At 38.7% G+C, this 24,426-nt stretch overlaps 1 protein-coding gene across 10 annotated transcripts in view; it reads right to left on the reverse strand.

Annotated features, from left to right (window-relative positions):
* Nucleotides 1-24,426, reverse strand: part of msi2b (musashi RNA-binding protein 2b) — a 392,013-nt gene that overhangs the window by 29,612 nt on the left and 337,975 nt on the right. For 6 of the 10 annotated variants that reach the window (XM_087806751.1, XM_087806758.1, XM_087806753.1 and 3 more), the window contains exon 11: nucleotides 11,112-11,231. In XM_087806751.1, the coding sequence (XP_087662877.1) occupies nucleotides 11,112-11,231 (120 nt within the window). The remainder of the gene's footprint in view (nucleotides 1-11,111; nucleotides 11,232-24,426) is intronic. The other 4 variants (XM_087806755.1, XM_087806760.1, XM_087806757.1 and 1 more) reach the window with 1 other exon arrangement.

A 24,426-nucleotide genomic window follows, 5' to 3' on the forward strand; every position in this document is an offset into this window, starting at 1 on the left:
AAAATTCTGGTTCTTACTTTCAGATCTATTCATGGTCAGGCTCCTCCTTACATCACTGATCTGATCCAGACTTACACCCCAGCTCGGGCTCTGAGGTCTGTGGATCAGAATCTACTGATGGTTCCACGCACACACACAATAAAGTATATACTTTATTGAATATTGTATTGATTGTTTAAGCGCTTCGTGACCCTGGTCTGGAAAAGTGCTATACAAATAAAAATTACTTACTTACTTACTCTAAGAATAAACCTGTTAACTATCGAAATTTAGAGAATCTGGAGCTACTGCTGATTCAGCCTTATTGTAGGATGTATTTTTCTTGCACTTCACGTTTTTTTTTACCATGTATCGGAAAATTGCAAGTAGTAAAGGATCGGCAACGGAAACAGTGGATCTATTATGGATACATAATCATTTTGGCATCAGTATCGGCCCAAACTTAAGGTTGTGGCATCGACACTGGGCATGAAAAAGTGGTACCAAGACGCCTCAAATACTAGGTACTAATCAGAGGTCTTAAAATCAACAGGGTGTAGTGGTACTATCTGACATTGTACAAAAATGGAGTCCCTTGGTTGGCCCGCAGATAATCATCATAAGTTCGAGACCCCTAATGGGAAAGAAAATATTTTATTTATTTAATTTTAAAGTGAGTATCTATCCATTTCATTTTCTGAACTACCGTATTTTCCGGACTATAAGTCGCTCCAGAGTACAAGTCGCACCAGCCATAAAATATATAGTAAAGAAGGAAAACTATCGCACTGGAGTATAAGTCGCATTTTTGGGGGAAATGTATTTGATAAAATCCAACACCAAGAACAGACATGTCATCTTGAAAGGCAATTTAAAATAAAAATAGAATAGAGGCAACAACAGGCTGAATAATTGTACGGTATGTTACGTTACATGACACAACTGAGAACGTGCCTGGTATGTTAACATATTAAGAGTTTTCAGATAACTATAGCATAAATAACATGCTAAGGAGTTTACCAAGCCATCCGTGTAACTCCAAATAACTAAAATCCAATGAAATCTTTATCCTCGGTCTCACTTTTAAACAACTCCGCTAACTCCAGTGATAGAAGATGCGGCGCTTCCTCTTCTACGTCGAAATTATCAACACAGGCCTAGAGCGCCCTCTTGTGGTTTAGTGTGAAAATAACATGTGAAATGATATACTGGTAATAATGAGTTAATAATTGCACACATAAGTCGCTCCAGAGTATAAGCCGCACCCCCGGCCAAACTATGAATAAAAACTGCGACTCTACTTTTATATTGTGTATAAAATTAAAAACAACATAATTTCTGATCACAATACTCAACAAAAACTTTCAGATTATAATTTGGAGATAAAAAAATAACATATTCTCAATCACTTATGTCCGTTACTAAAACCCAAATCTCAACTAGCAGTGTGTTGTGTACTGATGCACTATTATCCAAAAAGAATCACCCAAAAACTAGGTCATGAATGAATATGTTAGCCCTGGACTATGGGGCAGAAATGTACATATATATTTATTTAATGACCTTGTTTTTAATATTTAAATAGGCCGCAGGAGTCAACAGACTCCGTTTGCCGCGGTGTTTGGACTATTTTTTTTTAATGAAAATTTGTTTTCCCACAGAGATCAAATCACCTCGTGATGGGAGGAAAAGAGTTCAGGAGGCGGGTGGTACAGAAATCAGTGCTAATGGCATGGAAACATCGTTTTTACTCGCATTCCTTCCAACTGTCAGTCGCTACGGCTCTCTATATTTAAAGGTAATCGTTGTCCTAAGTGTCTTTGTTCAATCAGTTATTTTTCTTCAAATAACTGTGAGGTAGCTATCATTTAGCGCCGCTAACATGCTAACAGGTTACCGAGTATTTCACGAGAGGCTTAACTCGGGAAGTAAACACTCGCTGTCATGTTCGCCGTCTGTCGAGGAGAAAAATCAGCTCTCGGGATCATGATGCGGACGATAAAAGCCGCGGTTGAACAAGAATCAGCAGATGACAGGATCGGGTTTTACTTCTAATCTAATGATTTAGCCAGTGATTGGATTTCGTCGCCGTCGACGACGACTGTGCAGCTGCTTGTTGTTTTTGCCTTCCCGTCACTTAGCACCTGTTTTATTAACCTTGCCGTTTAGGGCACAGTAGGAAACGATTCAATATTGGGTTTGGATACATTTTTTTGCAATGAGCAATTGGTTTTTCTTCACCTCTAGTTCATAAAATCTGATGTGATTTGCGCCGCAATTTTCCCATCAGCTAAAAAGCCTGTCCCAGGAAAAACCAACATTTGTGGGTTGATTACAGCGGGTGTGATTATTTTATTCCAAGCAGATATATTCCATCTGCACGCGAGGACCAGAAATGTGGGTTTATTTGGAGCATAAAAAGACCGGATTTTGACACTTTTTTTTGGCAATATTTCAAGGCTACAAACTGAGAAATCAACAAAATGTTTCAAGATGTAATTGAGTATTAATGTGCGACACAATTTATGTCGCCTCGAATACTTGTAGTGACCCTGGAACCACTTGTAAATACAGCTCAGCGATTTTCAGATGATATTACACTTTTCAAATCGAATAGATATCATTGAAAACATGAGCACAGAAGGAAAAAAATGAAAGAGTAACTAAGTATGGTGTGCCAAACCAGTACTTTTGAATGGATGCCCGTGCGAAAAAAGTGTCTTAAACAGTGTCCAAAACGGTGCATGAATCAGTGCTCAACAATGTGCTCAAAAGGGGCAAAAAGCGTAGCCCGAAAACAGGGTACCAGTACTTTTGAATTGGTGGTAGTGCTAAAACTATGCCTTAATCCGTTTCCAAAATTGTGCCTACAACAGTGACTTTAATGGTGCCTAGATCAGTGCCCGAAATACTTACTTACTAAAACAATGTCTAAACATTGCCTAAAACAGTGTTTTAGAAGTACAAAAAACAGTGTCTGAAACCGTGCTTAAATTAATTCCCAAAATGTTGCCTAAAACAATGTCTAAACGTTGCCTAAAATAGTGTCCAAAAAGGTGCCTACAACAGTGACTCAAATGGTGCCTAAACCAGTGTCCAAAACAGTGTTTTAGATACTGATTTACATGGTGCCTAATTCAGTGTCCAAAGAAGTACCAAACGGTCTAAAACCGTGCCTTAATCAGTGCCTAAAACAATCTCGAAATGGTGCCTTAAACAGTGTCCAAAACAGTGTTTTAGACACTCATTTAGATGGTGCCTAGATCAGTGTCTAAAACAGTGTCCGAAACGTTGCCTACAACAGTATCTAAAACGATGCCAAAAACGGTGGCCAAAATGGCTCCTTAAAATGTTTTCCATACATTTAAATAATAATAAAACTGATCTTTTTAAATATTTTAAATAGGTTTAAACTTTGAATATTATTATATCAGTATTATTTTAAGGATTACATTGAGTGCATGTGACAGGCATGCATCAGGGGTTTTTGCCAGGTGAGTTCTGATGCCACAAACCAGGGTCACGACACGTATTTTAGAAAGAACATTTTACCAGGGAAAATGACACCAAAGCCAAAATGAGGCAAGAAAATAAGGCACCGAAAATCAATGTTGCTTTTCGGTCTGGTTACTAGCTTTTATGTCAGAACCAGTGCCATGGTACGGTAGCCATCCCTCATCATAATAAGCCATGGATATTCAGAATGCAGCAGAGCTCCAGCATTGACGCATTAATAATCTCTGCGTGAGCAATTTCCTCTTCTGCAACTTTAATTTGAACAGGCTCCTGCCCTTTTTCACACTAATGTTCACATGAGTGTGGAAGTGTCCAGCAGCACAGAGAGTGGACCAGAACCTCACTCCCTCCAGGCAAACGGTACATTCTGTGCACGGGCCACATCTCTGTGATCTACTCTCCGCCTGGAGCCAGAGGCTTTAGAACATTGCTGCTGCAAACTTTGCTCAAAGGCTTCGGCGCCACAAGGATCCATCACTCTTTTTTTTTTCTTTTTTTGTATGACTCTTCCTTCAACTTCTTTGTAAATGACAAAAAAAAAAACGGGAGAACTTGAGAGAAGTCTAAGGTACCTGATGTAAGAGTTGAAATTTAACAAAACATGTTTGGAACAAAACTTTAGCTACAATTTGGCCAATACATTATAAAAACAAAGTTTTAAAGGGGGTTACGAAACCAAGTTCTTAAATAGCTCAGATAACATACGCTTAAATAAGACTGTAATGGTCAAAATAAATAAAAATATTACAGTGACAAAACCCAACATACGCAAGTAATAAGGCTACTACGTAACAATATCAGCTAAAATAAGACCAATGTTAAAGCTAACAACGAAAAAAAATAACCTAAAATTTTCAAGTCAACGATGATTTAATCAGACTTATTTACTAATAAACTATATAAAAGTTAATCTCTGTAAATTATTTAAAGATAAATGGCTAACAACATTAGCATGCTAATAGCTTACTCAGCAAAACTGTCAAAAACTAGCAACAATTAGGGTGTTTTAAAATTAATAAGTAAAAGTATTTTTGTAACAGCTCGTGACCTAGTACTAAAACATGTTTGATCTTCTTATTTTACAACATAAAAACATAACTTACCTTAGAATAACATGTATGGTTCACACTATTTTAGCTGAAATACTAGAAAAAAGGTAACAAACCGTATTTCTTTAAAATAATAATACAACTTAAGGACAGACAATCAGGAGATTTTTAGCCTCAACTTTGATCTTTTTTTTTTGGTTTGTTTTAAGACCATGTATATTATTCCTTTTGCTTTGCTTTTATGATAGAGGAATGTACAAATGATTAAAACCAGCCTTGTTTAAAGAATCAAGTGTGTATTATGAAGCTAACTAAGAAAACATTAGCTCTATTTTTGTCATTACATTGTCATAACTATAGATGTAAAAAGGATTATTATTCAGAAAACAATGGAGAATGTCTTGACATCAGCTTTTAAATCAAACTCTTACGAGCCGTTCTTCTTCTTATTGCATCAAATGTACATGTAGTTGTAAAAATCAACAAGAAATCGAGGAAAACAAGTTGCTATGACACTTTTTCAATAGACTGTAAGTAATTCATCTTCCTTTTCAATTTATATTCTCACAATAATGCTGACTTCCTTTCACCAAACGTACATTTTTCACCTCCCTTTGATTGATTTAGGCTAAAACCGTATCCCGGTTTTGCCCTGTGCGATAATACAACTCAAAAAAGAATAAAAACATAAAAATGTAAAGCAGTAGATTTGGCAAAAAAAATAAATCCACTGGATTGTTCTCCCTGAAGGGTTTTTGGCTTCTTTTTTTTTTTGCTGCGTGTTACAGATTTAATCAGAGAATTGTCTCAAACGCAGACAGCACACTGAGAGAAGGTCAAGCCCAAACAATTTCAGCTGCTCAGTCAGAGGAGAACGCTGCATCTGTTAATCAATGCGGGATTTTATTAGTGTGTAACAAAGAATAAATTGCTGATTGATTATATGTCAGAGATTTTAGAAGCACACAATGATATCTTAAAGCTCGGGCTTGTCTTCATACAACAGAGTAACCTGAGGCGTTAATGCCCATCATATTACTTCAGCCTACCAATGATTTTATGCAGATGACAGTGGAGGAGTGAAAGTTTTTTTTTTTCTTCAGGCATTGTGCTGCCCCTGAGCCACATGTGACCTCTGACTCACCTTGTCAGGCCCCTCGGAGCTGCACTCAGTGTTTTTCTTTTCTGAATACTAACAGTATATTTAACGATAATAGAACCACACGTAGAAAATATATATATATGTGATGACACAAATAAAGTCGGACATTTAATGTCATTATAGATAACGACCAATTTACACGACAAAAGTCGTAACGTTACGAGGTTAAAAGCACTAATATTTTAAAATTAAAATGTATAATATTTAATCTTGTAACATTGACATTTAGTATCATAACATTACAACTGATTTTACACTGATAGTTCCGATTTTAAAATTGGTAATATTACCATTTTTAATTTTATTACGTAATTACCTTAAATTATGTTACATTACTACATTTAATCTCGTAATAAAACAAATGTTAATCTTGTAAATTTATGATTTCTAAACTCATACCACTAATATTATCATGTTAATCTTGTTATTTACTACTTTTAATCTCGTTATTTTACAATTTTTAATCTTGTAATTTTATGATTAAAATCTTGTAATTTTTCTACTTTTGAGTTTGTAGCGTTATAACTTTAAATTGTAATATTACTACTTCAAATCTTGTAATCTTACGATTTAAATTCTGGTAATATTACTTTAGATTTGTCATTTTAAATTTCGTAATATTACTACTTTTAATCTCATAACATTATGGCCATTAATCTCATAAAGTTACCACTTTAAATCTATTCATACCTTTAACCTTTAAAAATTTTGATTTTGATCTCTTAACCTCACCATTTAAAATCAATTGACATCAATACTTCAAACCTCATAATATTACTGCTTTTAATGTCATAACAGTGTAATTTAAAATCTCATAATAGTTTCAATTTCGAAACATTCACTGCCTTCACTACTTTTAATCTCCATCATTAAAACCGTTAATCTGGTAAAATCTCTACTATTATTCTCGTAATGTTATGCTGTTATATCTTTTAATCTTGAATATTTATCACTTTAAAACTTGCAATAATACTACTTTAAATTTCTTAACATTCCGACTTTTTATCTCTAATTTTATTGGTTTAAATCTTGTAATATTACTTACTATTAAACTTGCAACACTATGTATTATACTCTTTTTAAACTATGACTTTTATCTCGTCACATGACAACTTTTAATATTGGTTTGTCTTAAAAAAAAATACTTGTTTTATCTTATATCATTCTGTTGATCATAAATATATTTTACAATATTTGCTCTTTTCTTATTTTTGAATATATTTTAATCCTTTTGTGTTATCTCAGGGTCAAGGTGACCCACATGTGTTTGTAGTGTCCCTCGTGTTGTCTCTGGGTCAAGGGGCGTTCGGGTCACCTTGACCCAGAGCTAACCCAAGGGTTAAAGACTGATATATTAAGTGCTGCGACTGACGTTCCCGCTCGTCTCTGTGGTTTTTCTATTTGACTGGAAAATAATGCCGCCGGCGCCGGTTTAAGTGCCTCGACGAGGATGCCATGATGTCACTGTTTACCTCTCCCTCACCCCCTCTTCCCCCCTTCTTCCCTCACCCCTCCACTCATAATCATTTACTTGTCTCCCATTTGCAGCTGTCAGAATTAAAGCGCACATAATGGCTGCCATCACGTCTCCTGCTTCCTGGCTGCTGCTAACCCCAAATCAACATCTCGGCTTCTTAGCGTCGCGCGTTTTTGCAATTGTCGGGCAAATTGTTTGTTTGGCGAAAAAAAAAAAAAAATCACCCCCCCCTCCCCCCAAATGTGGGAGAAAGCCCGTGTGATTGGCTCTCGGCGTTCCCTCTGTTGACTTGAATGAAGTTCAAACAAGGACAGGTGTCGGGATGTGTGTTCACAGCGTTGGCGCCGCCGCGAGCTCGTCCACCAGAATCACATTACGCCGCGACTGTCGACTTCATTAACATTACGGCGAGCGAAGCCCGACAACATCCCCGATACAATTAATCCGGATCTACTCCAACAAGGTTCTGATTAGGAAAGATGTTCTTCGGCTGAAGCCCCCGCGGCTCGGCGTTCAGTCGGGGGAGCTTTTATTGACAGCTATTGAACGATCTACAGTTGCACGCGTTGGGAAGAAAAAAAAAAAACAAGATGTCTAAATGAAGCCGACAAGTGGATCAATGCGGGCGTTAAAGGCGGAAAAGAAAACTTGCTTCCGTGGCGTCGGGGAACAAATCTCTTGGCAGATATCCACTCGTATGTGAACTGTAATTACACTCGGAGTGTTTTATAACCTAATGTCTGCGGGCGTCGAACACGCCGACACGGAGGTGAGGGCTAATCTGTACAGTTGACATTTGCAACATGTGCGTCGACTTGAAGCTCGAGATCCTCAAGATTTGTGCGGCAGACGTTTAATAATGAGGTGAAGAAAGTAAGTGGATATCGAGCGGGGGGTTTTAAAACTTGACTGGCCGGCGGGCCGGCAGAGGTCCGTTCTTGTTGAGAATGGGCCGCAGGCTTTCAGCTATTTTTGCTTTACATCTCCATAATGTATTTATATTATTTTTCTTAATGTTTTGTGGATTCTTGTGTGGCTTCAAATTTGTACAAGATGCAAAACAAATAGACTCAGGGACTCATTTATTCCTCGAGCTATTAGATTGTACAATTCTGAGTTCGGGGGCAGGAGTGGAGTAAAAGTATCTTGATGTTCTGTTCTATGTTAGTCTTTGTATCCTTTGTTGTTTGATTAATGTTTTTATCTTTAGACTTAGATTGTATCATCTTGTTCTTTCTCTTTATTTATCTTTGTTCTTGTTCATATTTTATTTTTATTTTTATGAATAATTGCTGTGTCTAATTGGAAAAAAACAATTTCCCAAAGAAGACCTCCTGAGGGATCCATAAAGTTCTACCTAACTTACCTAACCTAACCTATATTTAATGTGTTTTTTTTATATTTATCTAAAAGAGCTATAGAAACACAAAAAAAAGAAATTCCCAAATGTCATCATTAGTTTTGGTTTCTGGAGAATTTCTTCACCGAATTTATCAGATATTATTATTTTGTCTTTATTGTGTGTTTTTTTTAAACTGTAAACATAATCCAAGAATATACCTCAACATCGAATGGAGGGCCGAGGATTATCATATCACTGGCCCCAAATGGCCCAGGGCCCGACATTTTCAGACCCCTGATATAACAAGTATTACGAAAAAAAGACAACATATTTATTTTACTTTAGTGTGAAACACACAACAATTTCAAGCTCTTCGAACGACTGCACAAGTGTGTTTAAGAGTGTTATTAAACCAAGTTTTTATAAGAGGTTTTGTTTTAATGTTTTCATTAATGTTTAATGTTTCAAGTGTTTTTTTTCCAATCATCTTTGTATGTAGCATGGACTGTACTCATGGAGTAGAAAAAGGACAACAAGGGGTCACCATAAGGTGTCAGAGGTAGGATGCCTCAGTGGAATTTATCAGTAGGGATGGAATCGGACGAAAGTGTGTTGAAAACTAACTTTGGTGTTAAAGGAAAAAACACACACACCAGTTGAGAGGCATAGTTTATCTCTTTTAATTGAACTAAAGTGTATCTATTTTAATTCAACTAATTCCCCTTTTGTGAGTCTATTTATTTGCCTCAATCTATCAACAGTTTAATTATGTTGATATTTTCTGGCTCTTTAAATAAAATCCGACACCTGACTACTATTAGCTTCCCCCGAAGACACAAAAGAAGCGAGTAGGAAGTTAAATGTTGACGACTAACAAAATACTACCAGCATTACTTCGGACCTTAGATTTTCAGCACCGTAATACGTTTTACTAGGGACACATCCAGGGGACAGTACTTGTGATACATTTAATTTATCGCAACAATACGCCCATCTCTGTAAGAACACAACAGCAGAAATCTTAGCAAAATACTAGAGTTATTATACCTTACAAAGATCTTTCGTCACACATAGAGGGGAAAAAAAACAACCCGATGTTTAAAGTCGAGGCTTGGACTAGGTTAAAATGTTAGGACCTATACTGGCACAACATCTAGTGGTGGGAAAGTCCTCAACAATCCCATCGAAAGACGTTTAAGTTTGTTCGACGAAAGGTAAGGATGAGTAACGGGTGTCTTTTTTATCCGATACCGGACTGATATTTCTAGCCTAGTACTTTGGATCTGGAGTATGTCCAAAATCATGCATTTCTACACTTACACTTAGAGTAGAAAAGTGTGTTCACACTGAGCATTGTGCGAAAATGCAGCAAGAAAATTGAGTTTGGATCGATGGACTTTCCACCCTTAACGGTAGAAGAAAAAGAAGTTGTCATTTCCAGTAAGTGTGTAGCGACATTGTTTGATTTGAGACAGTACTACCCCGTTGAAATATGCACACTGCACACTTAAGTGCACTGTCTTACCGCGTATTGTAAAGCAGTGCTTTTGGAGAAGTGCACTAATTCAGACACGGCACTGAAGAGACGAATCGAAGAAGTTTCGCTTTTCACCCATAAGCATAACACGACAGTGTCCAGAACAAGAGGCTCAGATTTGTTGTATTTAAACTCCTGCTAGCAGAGAACATCGCTGACATAAGCAGGTTCTCAGAACAACAGACCAGCATTCATTCCGTCCTTCAAAAAAGTCTGTGTTGCTGGGGTGAATCCCTGGTGCCGGACAGGCAAGGGGACAATCCGAGGGACACACTCACCTACTTACAAGAGGTTAACAAACGAATCCAGCTACACTTTGATAGCACAGAGTAAAAACTTTTTTTTATCATTTTCTCATCGTCCTATTTCTACGCCACTTAATCCCTTACGGGGGTCGCTCGGGGGGCTGGAGCCTATCTCAGTTTCTTCGGGCATGAGGCGGGGGACACCCTGGACAGGACGCCAGTCTGTCGCACACAAACAACCATTCACACACACACTCATATCATACCTATAGACACTTTCCCCAAGTTCCCAATCAACATTTTATACTTATTTTAAATAAGAAACCAATGTATTTATTAGCCAAATGATGCTAAGATTGCGCTAACACGCTATGACCCAAATTCCCAACGAGGTTTTAGCTAAAGTTACGATTAGAAGTAAATATTTACAATTTTAAAGGCAGCGACGTGTCAACACAGACCTGGATCTTTAGAGTATCAAATATATGTCGACGATAATTAGACGATCCTATGCCTCAGTTTTTAGCTCGTGGGGCTTTGAAGAATCCCCAAAATCTCTCTGAGGATTAGCGAGTAAATGTTACTGCTTCAGGTTCTACGGGAAGTGAGATTGTGTGTATATATATATAGAGAGAGTCTTGGTGGTGACTGTGTACTTAAGGCCTGTAGGGACCAGGAGTGTGTTGGCGAAAAAGTGTGTGTGTGTGTGGGAAGCTCGGGGGGGAAACTGAGTCTATGGGGAGAAGCAGAGCATAGGAAGTTGAAGAGAGCAGCAGCCACACAGAACATCGACAGAGCGTTTACCTGGCCCTGCGCTCTGTGGGTACGCCAAGTAGCCGCCTCTTCCACGGGCCCCCCTACCTGAGCCACGTGCCGCCGCTACCGCCGCCGCCGCCACCGGTCCGTACGCCGTCGCTGGGAAGCCTGCCGGGCAACAAAACACACAACGTCAAGTCATGGTCCTGGGACATGTTGACGGACACGGAGCTGCGGGACGTAGAGGCGGGAAGTCTTGTTGGGGCGACAAACTACCAGCAGTCGCCCCCCCCCCCACGAAACACACTGAGATAGAAGGTTGTTCAAAGACGACTCAAGCTAGTCCAGCGATCTGGTTCGAAAACGACCGGATTTTCCGGACTATAAGTCGCAGTTTTTATTCATAGTTTGGCCTCCTTGGAAAACGTATTCTGGTTCTAATACACAGTATTCCCAGTGTGTCTTAGGTCTAGCCTGAGATTTCTACCTAGTGGAACATCCTCGAAACACCTGCCAAAAGAAGGCATTCCAAAAATTGTTACCGTATTTTCCGGACTATAAGTCGCAGTAGTTTGGCCGGGGGTGCGACTTATACTCTGGAGCGACTTATGTGTGAAATTATTAACACATTATTACCGGTATATCATTTCACATGTTATTTTCACACTAAACCGCAAGAGGGCGCTCTTGGCCTGTGTTGATTATTTCGACGTAGAAGAGGAAGCGCCGCATCTTCTACCTCTGGAGTTAGCAGAGTTGTTTAATCGTGACAACTAGGGTGAAGATATCATTGGATTTTAGTTATTTGGAGTCACACGGATGGTTTGGTAAACTTCTTAGCATGTTATTTATGCTATAGTTATCTGAATAACTCTTAATATGTTATGTTAACATACCAGGTTCTCAGTTGTGTCATTTAACGTAACATACCGTACAATTATTCAGCCTGTTGTTGCCTCGATTCTATTTTTATTTTAAATTGCCTTTCAAGATGACAGGTCTGTTCTTGGTGTTGGATTTTATCAAATAAATTTCCCCCAAAAATGCGACTTATACTCCAGTGCGACTTATATATGTTTTTTTCCTTCTTTATTATGCATTTTATGGCTGGTGAGACTTGTACTCCGGAGCGACTTATAGTCCGGAAAATACGGTACAAAAGTGCATCAACCTGATGAACAAGTACCAGCACAATATCCACCGGTTTAATCAGTACCAAGTACCGGCGCTATGATAATCCTGGCAAATATGTGCTCGCGAGTATAAGTGGGGGGGAAAAAAAAAAATCCATGACATTAACTTAAGTTAAGTTAATCATCTTTAAATTGCGGAATAAATTGACTTTGGGTGGGTTTGAAATGTGCAAATCCCTTATTAGATTAGTGAAATAATTTTGCTGAGGGGATGTTTGTGTCGGATTATGAGCTCTTGATATTCAGAGGAATACTAAGCCCACAAGCTCAGCGCGGTGTCGGCAGTCGCTTCCTTGAAAAAATTCCACCGAGATGATTCTCATGTGACAATCAAACGGGTCCTTGTGGGCCATTCATTTTTACCAGAGGGGCCCAATTTGAAAGTGATAACACAAAATGAGCTTCTTTTTTTTTTTAAGATTTTGGAAAAAAAACTATGCACCGATCAGAAATCGGTGTTTAATAAAACACAATAAAAATATGTTAAGTTTTAACTATAATATAAAACATTATTCGAAAATATGAAAGTGACATATAGTAGCAAAAAAATGGTATGCAAATATATATATATATTTATAAACTGTATATTATTTATATTAGGGCCCATCTTAGTAACAGTGACCTGAACAGATCCCTAAATGCTTTGCCGCCCAGTCAACCAATCATAGCTGTCAATCACAATTGACATAAATAAATAACATGCAATATTAATAGTGTAGTTAGACAATATAAACATATGTTTTTAATTGATGATGGGAAAAAAAACAAAAAACAACTCAATATTTGTTTTCCCATTTTTTAAAAATAAGTAGAAAGTAAAAAGTAGAGCTTCCTTCCTACATGTTATCTTATTTAAATTTTTTTTTTTTTTTTTTAAAACTCCCAAATGACATGATATTTAATGGCTTAAAGACACATAACTTAACCTGAGTGTTGTTTCCCTTTTACTGTATCCATCCATTTACACAGTTATTAGAATAAACTTTCTGTTTTTAAGGTTTTATATACAAGTACATTTAAAAACATGAATATAAAAATATTGTATTCAATTGAAAAAGGTAAGCCTTATAATACTTGTAATATAATACTTGTGATACTTTATCTATTGAGACACTACTCATGGCCGAAAGTAGTACAGTCTGTGTGTATCATGTGACTGACTTGGAAAACATAGAATGCCTAAAAACACTCAGTACAATGTCATAGCTATTGATTGTAAAAATGGTTATTATCAAAAAAACTTGGTATATCTGTAGGGATAAGCTCTTAAATTAAACTCTACTCTCTACTTTCCCGAAATTAAACTAACCTATAGTTGATAAAATCAACATGAAATCAAAGAGTATTTATTTATCGCTATTCTTTGTTGCAATTCCAGAAAAGACTTAAACATATTTGAGGGTTTTATTCATGGTACAGTCTACTTCACCGCCGACTTTGTCCGCAAACATTCATATATTCACACAATCATGACGTTAAACTACCACGACAAGAGGGATTTAAATCTTCCTACGAAGGTGGGCAATAAAAGCCACGCGAACGTCCATTCAAGTTAATAAACCAATAAAGTAAAGCCGTAATACCATGCAAATATAAATGCGTTTGTTTCACTTGTAATTACTGCCACAAATATCAGCTAATCAAGCTGTAATTAATCCGGAGCCGTATCTGTGAATTGTAATTACATTGTTGGCCTTAATGAACACGCGAGCTGGAGGTGGGTGACGAGAGGCGAGTCCAACGCTCGGGCTCATGGCTACGCGAATCGGCGCAGGAATGGCATGTCATTAGCAGCCAGTGATGAGATTCCTTACTCTGGGCTCAACACCGTCTCTGCCTAATCAGCCGCCGAAAATTATCTCCACAGGAAATACTCCCTCACTCATGCAACGGGGAGAAGAAAAAAAAAAACGACATTTAACTTGATTTCTAACAGCGTGAAGGCTGTGGTTTTTAAAACATGAGAGAATAGAACCGGACACCTGAGAGGATTATTTTTGGAATGCAGTGCAGGTGAGAGGAACACCAGCGAGTGACCTATTTTTTTTGTTGTTGTTGCCTTGTAGTGCAGGAAGAAAGGTGGCACACAAAAGGACTGATGAAGACGGAGGAGGGCGGAGGCGGGGTTGAGGGGGGGGGTGAGAGGGCAAGGGTCAGGCCTCGGCCGACGGAGAGAAACACATAGCTTTTCATTAGACGGCCTGAGAGACGGGTAATTCACAAGTCTGCCGACACAATATGAGGCGGTGAGTGTGTGTGGGTTCGGGCTGCGAAGAAGATGCCACCACGCTGAGAGCGCTGGCTGAGCAAACAGCACAAAGAAATGACACTTTTTTTCTCACCAACAAACTCGGGGAGGAGAATAATGCACTCCCGGGCTTGGAGAGCAACATAAAAAAAAAAAAAAAGGAAAAACTGAAATTCACAAGAGCAGAGGGTTTCTATTGGTTTTGTACACAAGCTCGGGGATGCAATTCCTTCTCCAGCAGACCCGAAACCATATGTTAACCCATGAGTCACGAACCAACCGATCATTGGGGTCTAAACTTCCTACAGTGGAGTCTATGTACATGTAAGCAAAGAGCAGATGGATTTCAGATGGACTCGGTCCTTTTCGGCTCACTCTCTGCTCAAAATCAAACGCTTCAAGTACGACCTGAGGCGCAGCAGACCGGACAGTATTACAACAAACAGAAGCCGCTTCTTTAACAGTTTTTTCCCAGCAACTGTAAGAATGTTGGCGAATCAAAACTATTCTGCTGAACAATCATTTTTAACCTCTAGTGCAATACTTTCTCTCTCTCCATCTCTTTCATGTATATGCTGTACATTTGTGTATTTTAACATATTTTAATTCTTTAATGCACTGTATCGATCAAGCACTATATTTATATTTATGGTCAAGTTTGTTGTTGTTTTTTTATCTCCTTAAAACTGACTCGTCGAGCACAACATTTTTTTCAATGTGTCTATGTTTATGCACAAATGGCAAATAAAAAACTTTGAACTTGACTGAGCCATTGTGGGATGAGAGTGGAAAGTCAGATGTTAAACATTGGACCGTGTTTCGGACTTCAGTTCCTTGGAGGCACTGGTCCAAAGTGCGTCTGTATTACCGTCTTTCAATGGCTCGGTACGAGGAGGTTAACGTTAACAGAAGGGTTCACTTGCACAGATTTATTCATCAAAAGCGACGGCAGCATCACAGTGAGTTAACAAGATGGCCGTCTGCGCACCATCGCCATGATACATAGATCTACTTCACGTATGTCTGTCTTATGATTTCAAGCTGGATAAAACTGTGCGCTTCGTCATATATAGAACAAGGTAATTATTCAGAGCTACTGTTTCCACTAACTTAAAAACTACTAACTTAAAAGTAGTAAATAATTTAATTGTGTTGTTACTGATTTGCACATGTTATTTTGGAACTAGAAAATGTTTCTTCAGTAAGCTTGGAGTTCAAAATGTACTGGAAATTTGATTTAAAAACTAAAACTAAAGGTTTGTAAAATGTGTGATGTAATTTTTTTGTTGTTGTTAGAATTGATCTTGTAAAATTGGTATCCAAAAAAGTATCGTTCAGGAACAGATATCGAAGTGAAGATATCGGTGCCCTGTTGTGCATTCATATGGATTAATACACAAGTACACAATTGAATAGGATTTAAAGTGGTCCCTTATTTACCACAGGGGTTATGTTCAGAAGCCCACAATGTTAAATAAAATATGCAAAGAAGTTACCACTTGAATTTTAATTTGTTTCAATTAACATTTATTTTAACTCATCATCGCATATGTAGTGCCATCACTCTCGGCAACAAATCCCTAAATGCTTTGCCGCCCAGTCAAATAATCTCAGCTGTCGATCACTTTCTACATAGCAATATACAGTAGACTTAAATTGAACAGTTTATAATAGTGTGGATAAAGACAAATAGCTTTGCCTTTCCTGTATGCAGTATTTGAAAAATATAAAGTATGCATGCTAAAAGAAGAAGGTAAACAGCCAAAATGGCAGCGGAACACAGAGATTTTTCGTTGTAGCTAACTAGCGGGAGTTTAGCATAATTGTGCTACTCTGTGACAACAGTTAAAAGTAAATTGTAAATGTTATATTTGCTAGCTTGGCTATTAATAACAATCAGTCAGTCTGAGATGAAAGTTCGCGACACTTTCAAATCATTAAAGCAACTTTTAAACTTTATTTTAAATATTTTCTGAAATTATTGATTCAATTTGGACCAATCATGTCTCACGTAGAAGTCTTAAGCAGGAGAAAATGAAACAAAATCTACACAACAAAACTCCTTTCACTAGCAATACTGTACTTGGAAATGGTGCATCGGACTATCGATGGAGTTGAAGTTACACTTATCTACCTCATGGGGTCGCCTGGAACAAATTTTTTATATTTATGGATGTCCCTTTAAAAAAAAAAAAATCTATTCGCTTGGATAAAATAAATGTAGGGCAATAACATCATTTGTAGTTTTATTTATCAATTTATTTTGCTCCTTAGATCTTCAAGTCGACATGGAGGGAGGATAGAGCTGGGTTTTAGATCTATTAGGTATATAAAAAGTTTCATTTAAGTGACATGGTTTGGGGAGACCCTATAGTTATTTTAATAACACCTCCTGAGCAGCAGAAAACAATAAAACACTTCAAACCCAAAAGGCTTTTCTTGCTAAAAACCGCGGCTAATGACGACCAACGCAGCCGAGCACTCCGACTCGCTTGGCTGTTGTTCAAAGTGCTTCCTTTAGCCCGCCACACATCCTCACCCGCGCTAAGTGCTGAATCTATCTTCCCCTCGCTTCCTTTGTCATGACACCCCCAGAAGACCCGCTTGGCTTGGAAGTTAGTTGCGGGCAAAGTTGTGGTGAGAGATTAACTTTGCAGGATTAGGTGGGTTAATTAATAGATGGCTGCTGCTCATTGTTTTGTGCTCACGCAGTAAGAAGCCACCCAAGAGAAGCGCCGCGGCATTAAATCAATTTCATGGCCCTTTTATTACTGAGGAGATAAAGCCAATATTTAGCTTTCAATTCTTCACAATTATTGGGCCCCTGCTTTGCCACTTGAGTGGCTGCGCTCTGCTAGGGACAAGGACACATCTGTTTATGAGCTGTGGAGGCCCCCGGGGGCCTTGGTGTCCGGACTCTGGGGGGACCGTCCTCAGACTTCTTTCTCCACGAGCCGAAAGCAGACACGGTGAGTGATTATTTCAGGAGCGCAGACAGACAAGGAAGAGCGATTAGGATCATTGTTGTTCGCTAATCAAAACTTAAAAGAATAATGAAATCCGATAATATTTATAACACAGTTTGCTGGAGGCAGTGAGTTATATCGTTGTTGGGGAAATTACTGAGCTAAAGTGTTTGGAGTGTTATCAAATTTGCTCAGCCACATGTATTAACATTTTAATCATTGCTTGTGTTTTAAAGCATGTCATTATTTGAGGTTGGGAATGGAATGCGTGGGAATGTTTATGGAAGGACATATATCAGGTTTACTCAGATAAGTCATCAGGAAGAACACTAAGCTTTGTTTGCTTCATTTAAGAACAGCTGTACTTTTCTCTAGTCTGTTTTTCTCTGGATGTTAACTTCGTCTTTTAGATAATAAATACTTTACAATGAAGTATAAAAGAGTCAACCAAAACAGTTTTTGCTTCAAAATGATATCGGACATTCTGTGAGAAAATTCTGTATTAATCTCTCCTTGTACAAGTAACATTTTTGTGACTTTATACCAATTCTGATATCTGATCATCTTCCAGTTTTAGTTCTAAATCACTTTCCTGACCTGTCAATCATAAAGTCACATTTTAGAAGTTCGGAAAAATAGCTGTACACAGTTCCTAGAGTATATTCATTATTCTCAAACAGCCATTATAAGAATACACTCTTTGGATGAATGGATACTATTAAGAATCAGAATCTTGAAAATGACACGAACCAATAGAAGCGTCAAAAATATCTCTTGCCAAACTTTCAGTGGAAAACAATAGCAATAAAATGTTCTAAAATAAAGCACAATATTGGGTTCTGGGGCCCCCGGGGCATTCTGTCCAAGCTCACTGAGATCTAAACCACGAGTTACTGTTCACTACAAGCTCTAAATAAACTTGTAAATTCAATCCACTTAATCACGATTAATCAAGATTAACTTAAACAATATACAAGATTGTATTGTTGTGCGTTAAAACATATGCACGTGATTTATTTATGGAACCCCAAAGTTAGGAAAATAAGGTTGTATGCAGACGATATTCTCATATTCATCTCTGAACCACTGTTCTGTTTGTGGCAACATACAGGATCATAGACAAATTCTCATATCTATCTGGCTATAAATTAAACTAAAACTTCACTAGGATTTGTACCAAGGTTAATTTAATTTACATAATATACAAGAGGGGAGAGTTTTTTAGTTCTCTTTACGTTCTTTTTTTCTGTTGTTATTAGTTTGTTGGAAAAAATGCTGATTTAAAGAAAAAAATCAACTAAGATGAGAAAAAAATAAGATCAAGGTTTTCTTTATTCTTTTCCATGTTTTGAAGATAAGTGTAAGGATGTAGGGTCGGTCACCCAAAAATTAAAAAAAGGAAAGATTCCAAGGACAACAGTTGATGGTTGGTATGGTTGACAGACTCAAAAGCTCAAGAGTGAAAAGGGTCAGAGTTGAAGATGGTTTCATTGAGGGTCAGACACTCAGATTCTCAAAGAAAAAAGGAGGTTGACTTTCAGTGGGAACCACGGATGGGAAGTGCCTAAAGACAAAGAAGACTCTTGACACGAGGACGCCCGGCGCTGGGAGCCAGAACCCCGACGAAGGACTGACTTGAATATACAAACAGAAAAAACACAACGTTCCCACAACATCATTGTCTACATTTGAATACGAAACAAACTTCACCTCCATACTCTCCTGCACCTTAAGATGAAAATAAATCCTGAGGGAACCATCGTAGCGTCTAGTGCAGACGTTCCAGTGCTACGAGGCCGCGGACGTGACTCACTAATCGTGTAAATATTATTCTGCACAGCCTCTGATCTATATTCCACTGTGCTCACGCATACATGAACCCACACTGCCCTTCGTATACCCACACGGTTCGTGCTCCCGAACACTTAACTTTTACTTGGCGCCGCTGTTTACCACGACTGATCAACATGCAGAAATCAATGTGTCTCGTTTATACATCCATTGCTCTTCCTTGAGGAAATGATTTGCAGATTTATTTCGCAGAGGAGTCTACGAAGGTTGCCCCGAGACATTGTCGGTTGTGTCCTTAAGCAGATCAAGTTGTGCACATAAAGCTCTATTTTAATTACAGTGCTGAGCCGATACTTAGGCTTTATGGTGATTTTATAGCGGTCAAACCGCTTCATCCTGCATCTACTTTTTTTTTTCTGTGAACTTGACTGCGCTGCAGACGAAAGGATGCGATTCAAGAGGAAACTTTTCTTTCAGTTGACCCCAGAGATCTTGTTTCACAAATAGTTTATTATTCAACTAGTCAAGGCAGAAAATACACCCTAACCTCTTAAACATTTGACACTACGACTTCTCGATTCGACAAATCCACTTGTGTTGTTGGACGTTGATAAAAGTTCATGCCTTGTTGTGGCGAACATGTGCGTCATACTGTGACACTAATGAGGTGTGTATTGTGTGTAGTTAAAGGTCGCACATGGTGCCACGTGTGCACAGGTAGGTTCTGTTATACGTCAAGACATGGATAGTGTATTTTGACACACGCTGAAGGTTTTGAATCTTGGCAGGACAATCATTGAGGTACGTTTTTTTCCTTATGCATCAAAGATAAGCAACATTGTATCACATGAATACTGTTGTCTCTCTTGTATCAGCAAATGTTTATCAAGTATGTTCTACATCATAGCACACTTTTAGTTTTCTTTTCTTTCCTGAGGCGACTTTGACCAATCGCAGGACATAGGAGGAGGCCTGGTTCGAGGCTGGATGAACCATCAAACCTCATAGAAATGAAATACAAAAGACCTATTTTGATCAAATATTTTATCCTGTCATGCCAGTTACGAACTTGACACCAGTAAAGATTCCCGGGTCTTATAAATAGTTTTATTTAACAAATAGTTTATAAATAATCTGTGGCCAATGGCCAATATATTGTTGGTAAACCTGTGTATAGTTTTATATTTGCGTGCCAAATTTTTGTGGAGCAAACAATGTAAAAAAAAACAAAAAAAAACGGGCCATCTTACATTCCCTTCTTAAAAGATCTTCTTAAGCTAGAAGTGACTCTGGGAAACACAACCTTATTTAACAGCGTTCTTAAGTGAGGATTGTAGCACTTAAGAGCTTCTTAACCAATCTGGGAAAACTGGCCAATATCATGAATTGAATTACACTCCAGACAGTTTGCGATTTATATTGTTGTTTCGACCCCCAACCTTGACTTTTAAAGGATTGTGGCTCCTTGTGTGTATGAGTTTGACACCCATGCTTTACGAATTGCTCACATGCAAACACTGAATGGAAGGAAGCCTTAGTAGTAGCCAAAGCAAAAGGTGTACCCCGATCAAAGCTGAGGTTTCATGTTCACGGTCTATCCTTTTGTGTTGTTGATAAATAACATAAAGTACTGCTTGAGGTGAATTTTAAACCGATGAACACATTTCTTTCTCCGCAGTATTGCTTTCAAAAGGCCGACATTTAAATAAAGCTTTCGGGGCTTTCTAGTGATGCACTTTTTTTCCCCGATACACATTTTCAACATCCACAGTAGCTTTTTTTTTTTGATCCTCGGAAAAAAAACTTCACAATGAAAAGTTGCTGCATTATGCATCAGTAAGGTCCTATTTATGTCCCAGCAGCCTGACAACAGCTTGACTGATGTTAATGTAATCTGCACTGTTCTTTGGCCTAAAACTGCCAGCAGCAGCTCAGCCGTCATTGACAAAGCAGCTCCATCAGTCACACAGCACTTCTCTCATTCCTGCTCCACGACTGTCAACTATCTAATGCACAGCCTGAGCCTGGGGACGGCGGATATTTTGATGGAGGCCTTAAGGATCAAGTCGTCGATGTCCACACGACCGAATCCATCTAAAAATATATATATATATATATATATAAAAAAGATACTTCTGGATTTAAGGAATTATGTCCAAAAATCAAACTTGTTCCCAGAGAGCGTTTTTTTTCCCCAATCTAACATCAGTCAGAATTATTACGAGCAGAGTACACCCGACTGGTGAACGATGAAACAAGCCCTCGGACCGGCAACTACAGTCAATTTTCTGGGCCGGTAAAAGGAGGGAGACAGATTGCCGATAAAGAGCCTGGAGGAGTGAGACGGATGATCAGAGGGGGGACAGCGGTCCATTCATTAAAAAACAAAAGGCAAAAGAAGAAAGTGTGATTAATTGAGACTGAAATGAAGACGATGTTGTGCTATTTACTTGGAGATCAGGGGGTTCCGAACGCTTTCTTCTTCAAGGAAGACCTATTGGTGCTTAATAATTTACACTGTGCTTTAACACTTGTATCGGTGTCGGTCTGTGGTGGTGGTGAAGAAAGAGCTGAGCCAAGAGGTGAGCTCTCAAATTACTGGTCGATTGTTTTGTTTCTACTTTCATTTGTATTCACCAACTTTGTTACCCAAAGAACAAGACGGGGATACAAGAGGCTGAAATTAGTTTTCACCGCAGTGTGTCTGGACTAAGGGTTCGCCATAAGTAAAATGGAGCTGTGTTAGCGAAAAGCCTGTTGAAAAACAGATCCTCCAAAGACCCTGGAAATGGGTTGGCTATACACTTCGCTAACCTGCATCCAGCAATGTAAGTAATGCTCTCTTTTTCGGAACCCATAAGAGAAAAGCAAGAGGGGCACCCCAAGGAATAGCATACTTGGGGATCGCAAAATAAGTTGGAGAGCCCTTGTTCATGTTCTACGCCCAAGATGGTTGGTAGGCGTGAGTAAGTAAGTTAGTGCCTGAACTCTCCAAGGTGGGTAGCACAATCATTCGGATGAGATTCAAAGTAAAATTAGTTTTTAGTGTGCCTTCTGGACGCCCCCCTCCAGGAGGTCTTCCAGGCATTTCCTACTGGGAAGAGACCTTTGTCTATAACTAGGACATTTTGGGGAAACTTTATCATCTGGTTGACCTGGGAACACCTTGGTATTCTCTGAGAAGAGCTGGTTTTTGGCGAGAGAGATATTTGGACTACATTTCCTTGCTACAAATTCAATCATAAATCCAAAGGACATGATTGATTCAAAAGTGTCAATAGTGTCAGCAAAGACAACTCTTAAATATCCAGTTCCATTCAGCATTTAACCTCTTTTTTTCCATCTTTGGTAATTTCTCAGTAGGGGTCGCTACAGCAAATCTCGACCCCCCCTTAGTCAAACCTATCCCCTTAATCTATATTTAACACATCCTGGAAGTCCATTGGTTGTTTTTATGGTAAACACTATTTGTCCAAACAATCTGTCCTCTTTAGCTCTGACTCTTCTGACTCAAATTCTAGTCTTGTGTCACAGAACAGTAAGTAAGTAAGTAAGTAAGTAAGTAATTTTTATTTGTATAGCGCTTTTCCAGACCAGGGTCACGAAGCGCTTAAACAATCAAACAATGCTCAATAAAATATATACTTTAAAGGTCAAGATAACACTGAGAACAACACAGGAGTTCCATAAAATCAAGGAAATCCTGCACGAATAAAAACGTCTTAAGATGTTTCTTGAAGTAGATCATCAAACACAGAGAGAGAGGAAGATCGTTCCAAAGCTTGGGAGCAACAGCCTGGAAGGATTTCTCTCCTCTGGTCCTGAACCGTGTGCGTGGAACCATAAGTAGATTCTGATCCACAGACCTCAGAGCCCGAGCTGGGGTGTAAGGCTGGATCAGATCACTGATAGAAGGAGGAGTCTGACCATGAATAGATCTGAAAGTAAGAACCAGAATTTTAAAGTTGATCCTGAAAGAAACTGGCAGCCAGTGAAGAGTTTTAAGGATCGGGGGAAATGTGAGTTCTTCTACTAGAGCGGGTCAGAATTCTCGCTGCAGAGTTCTGTATCAACTGCAGGTGAGACAGATCCTTCTTGTTTAGACATGAAAACAAACTGTTGCAATAGTCCAGGCGAGAAGACACAAACGCATGGATTACAAGCTCCAGCACTGAGACTCGCCCAAACAATGGCATCCCGTCTGCACTCTCCTCTTCGCCTCCCTCTTAAAAGAGCTTTAAACAATAAAAGAGAGGTAGTGAAGTCAGAGCCGAGAGTGAGAAAAACCCCCGTCTGCTCACAGCGGGAGCTTCAAAACAAATACCGAGCCGTCACATGTCCACACACCTCGGTAAAGATGTACAGGAAAAAAAAAAGAGACAAATGTCGAAAACAAAGAGAGGAATACAGTAAATCAAAGCGAGCGTGAAGTCACTCATCACAATCCTTTCATCTCCAGACTGACAAGTGTCCCATTGTTGTCGTTCTTCGGCTCGACTTTGTTGTCGTTATCAAAAGCATAAATCACGGAGCAGACGGGGGAGCCAGGTGGCTTCAGCATGAACCGCTGCACCCTCGCTCGAGCCTCACCTTCACCGTGATCAGCGCAGACCTTCACTGTGATTCTCCTCACACCAGTCTGTGGCGGAACGTTCTCACGCACCAGCCCTTGATTCAATTAAATCCCGACCATTTCCAGAAGAGATTTTATTGCAACCGCTGTAAACACCTTAACCGGGTTACCGTGCGCATATTAGAGCCTCGACCAGAGTCGGCGTTCAATTGATTAAGAAAGTTAGCCCGCTTGTCAATCACTCAAATTAATCTTGCCATGTGTTTGCATCCTCCCCCCCCACCACCCACCACCTCCGGTTTAAAGGTCAGATGGAGAACAGGTTGATAAATGTCAGCCATGAAACAGAGTCAAAATGAAAACTGAACTGATTTACAGTGAGCGTGACGTTTAGGATCGTATTCAGGCAGAAATAACAGTTTACGAACGCAGATTATTTGACACTTTATATTTCAACATCTAATTTGAAATATGAAGTCCTAATTTCTCACTCATGTAGTTGAACATCTCTAAAATATCCTCCTTAAATCATTTAAATGGTGTCGAAACAGTGTTGGTAAAAAAATAAAAGTAATATTAATTACATAAAATG

The sequence above is a fragment of the Callionymus lyra genome, chromosome 14, assembly GCF_982586985.1.
Source record: "Callionymus lyra chromosome 14, fCalLyr1.hap1.1, whole genome shotgun sequence".
Lineage (NCBI taxonomy): Eukaryota > Metazoa > Chordata > Actinopteri > Syngnathiformes > Callionymidae > Callionymus > Callionymus lyra.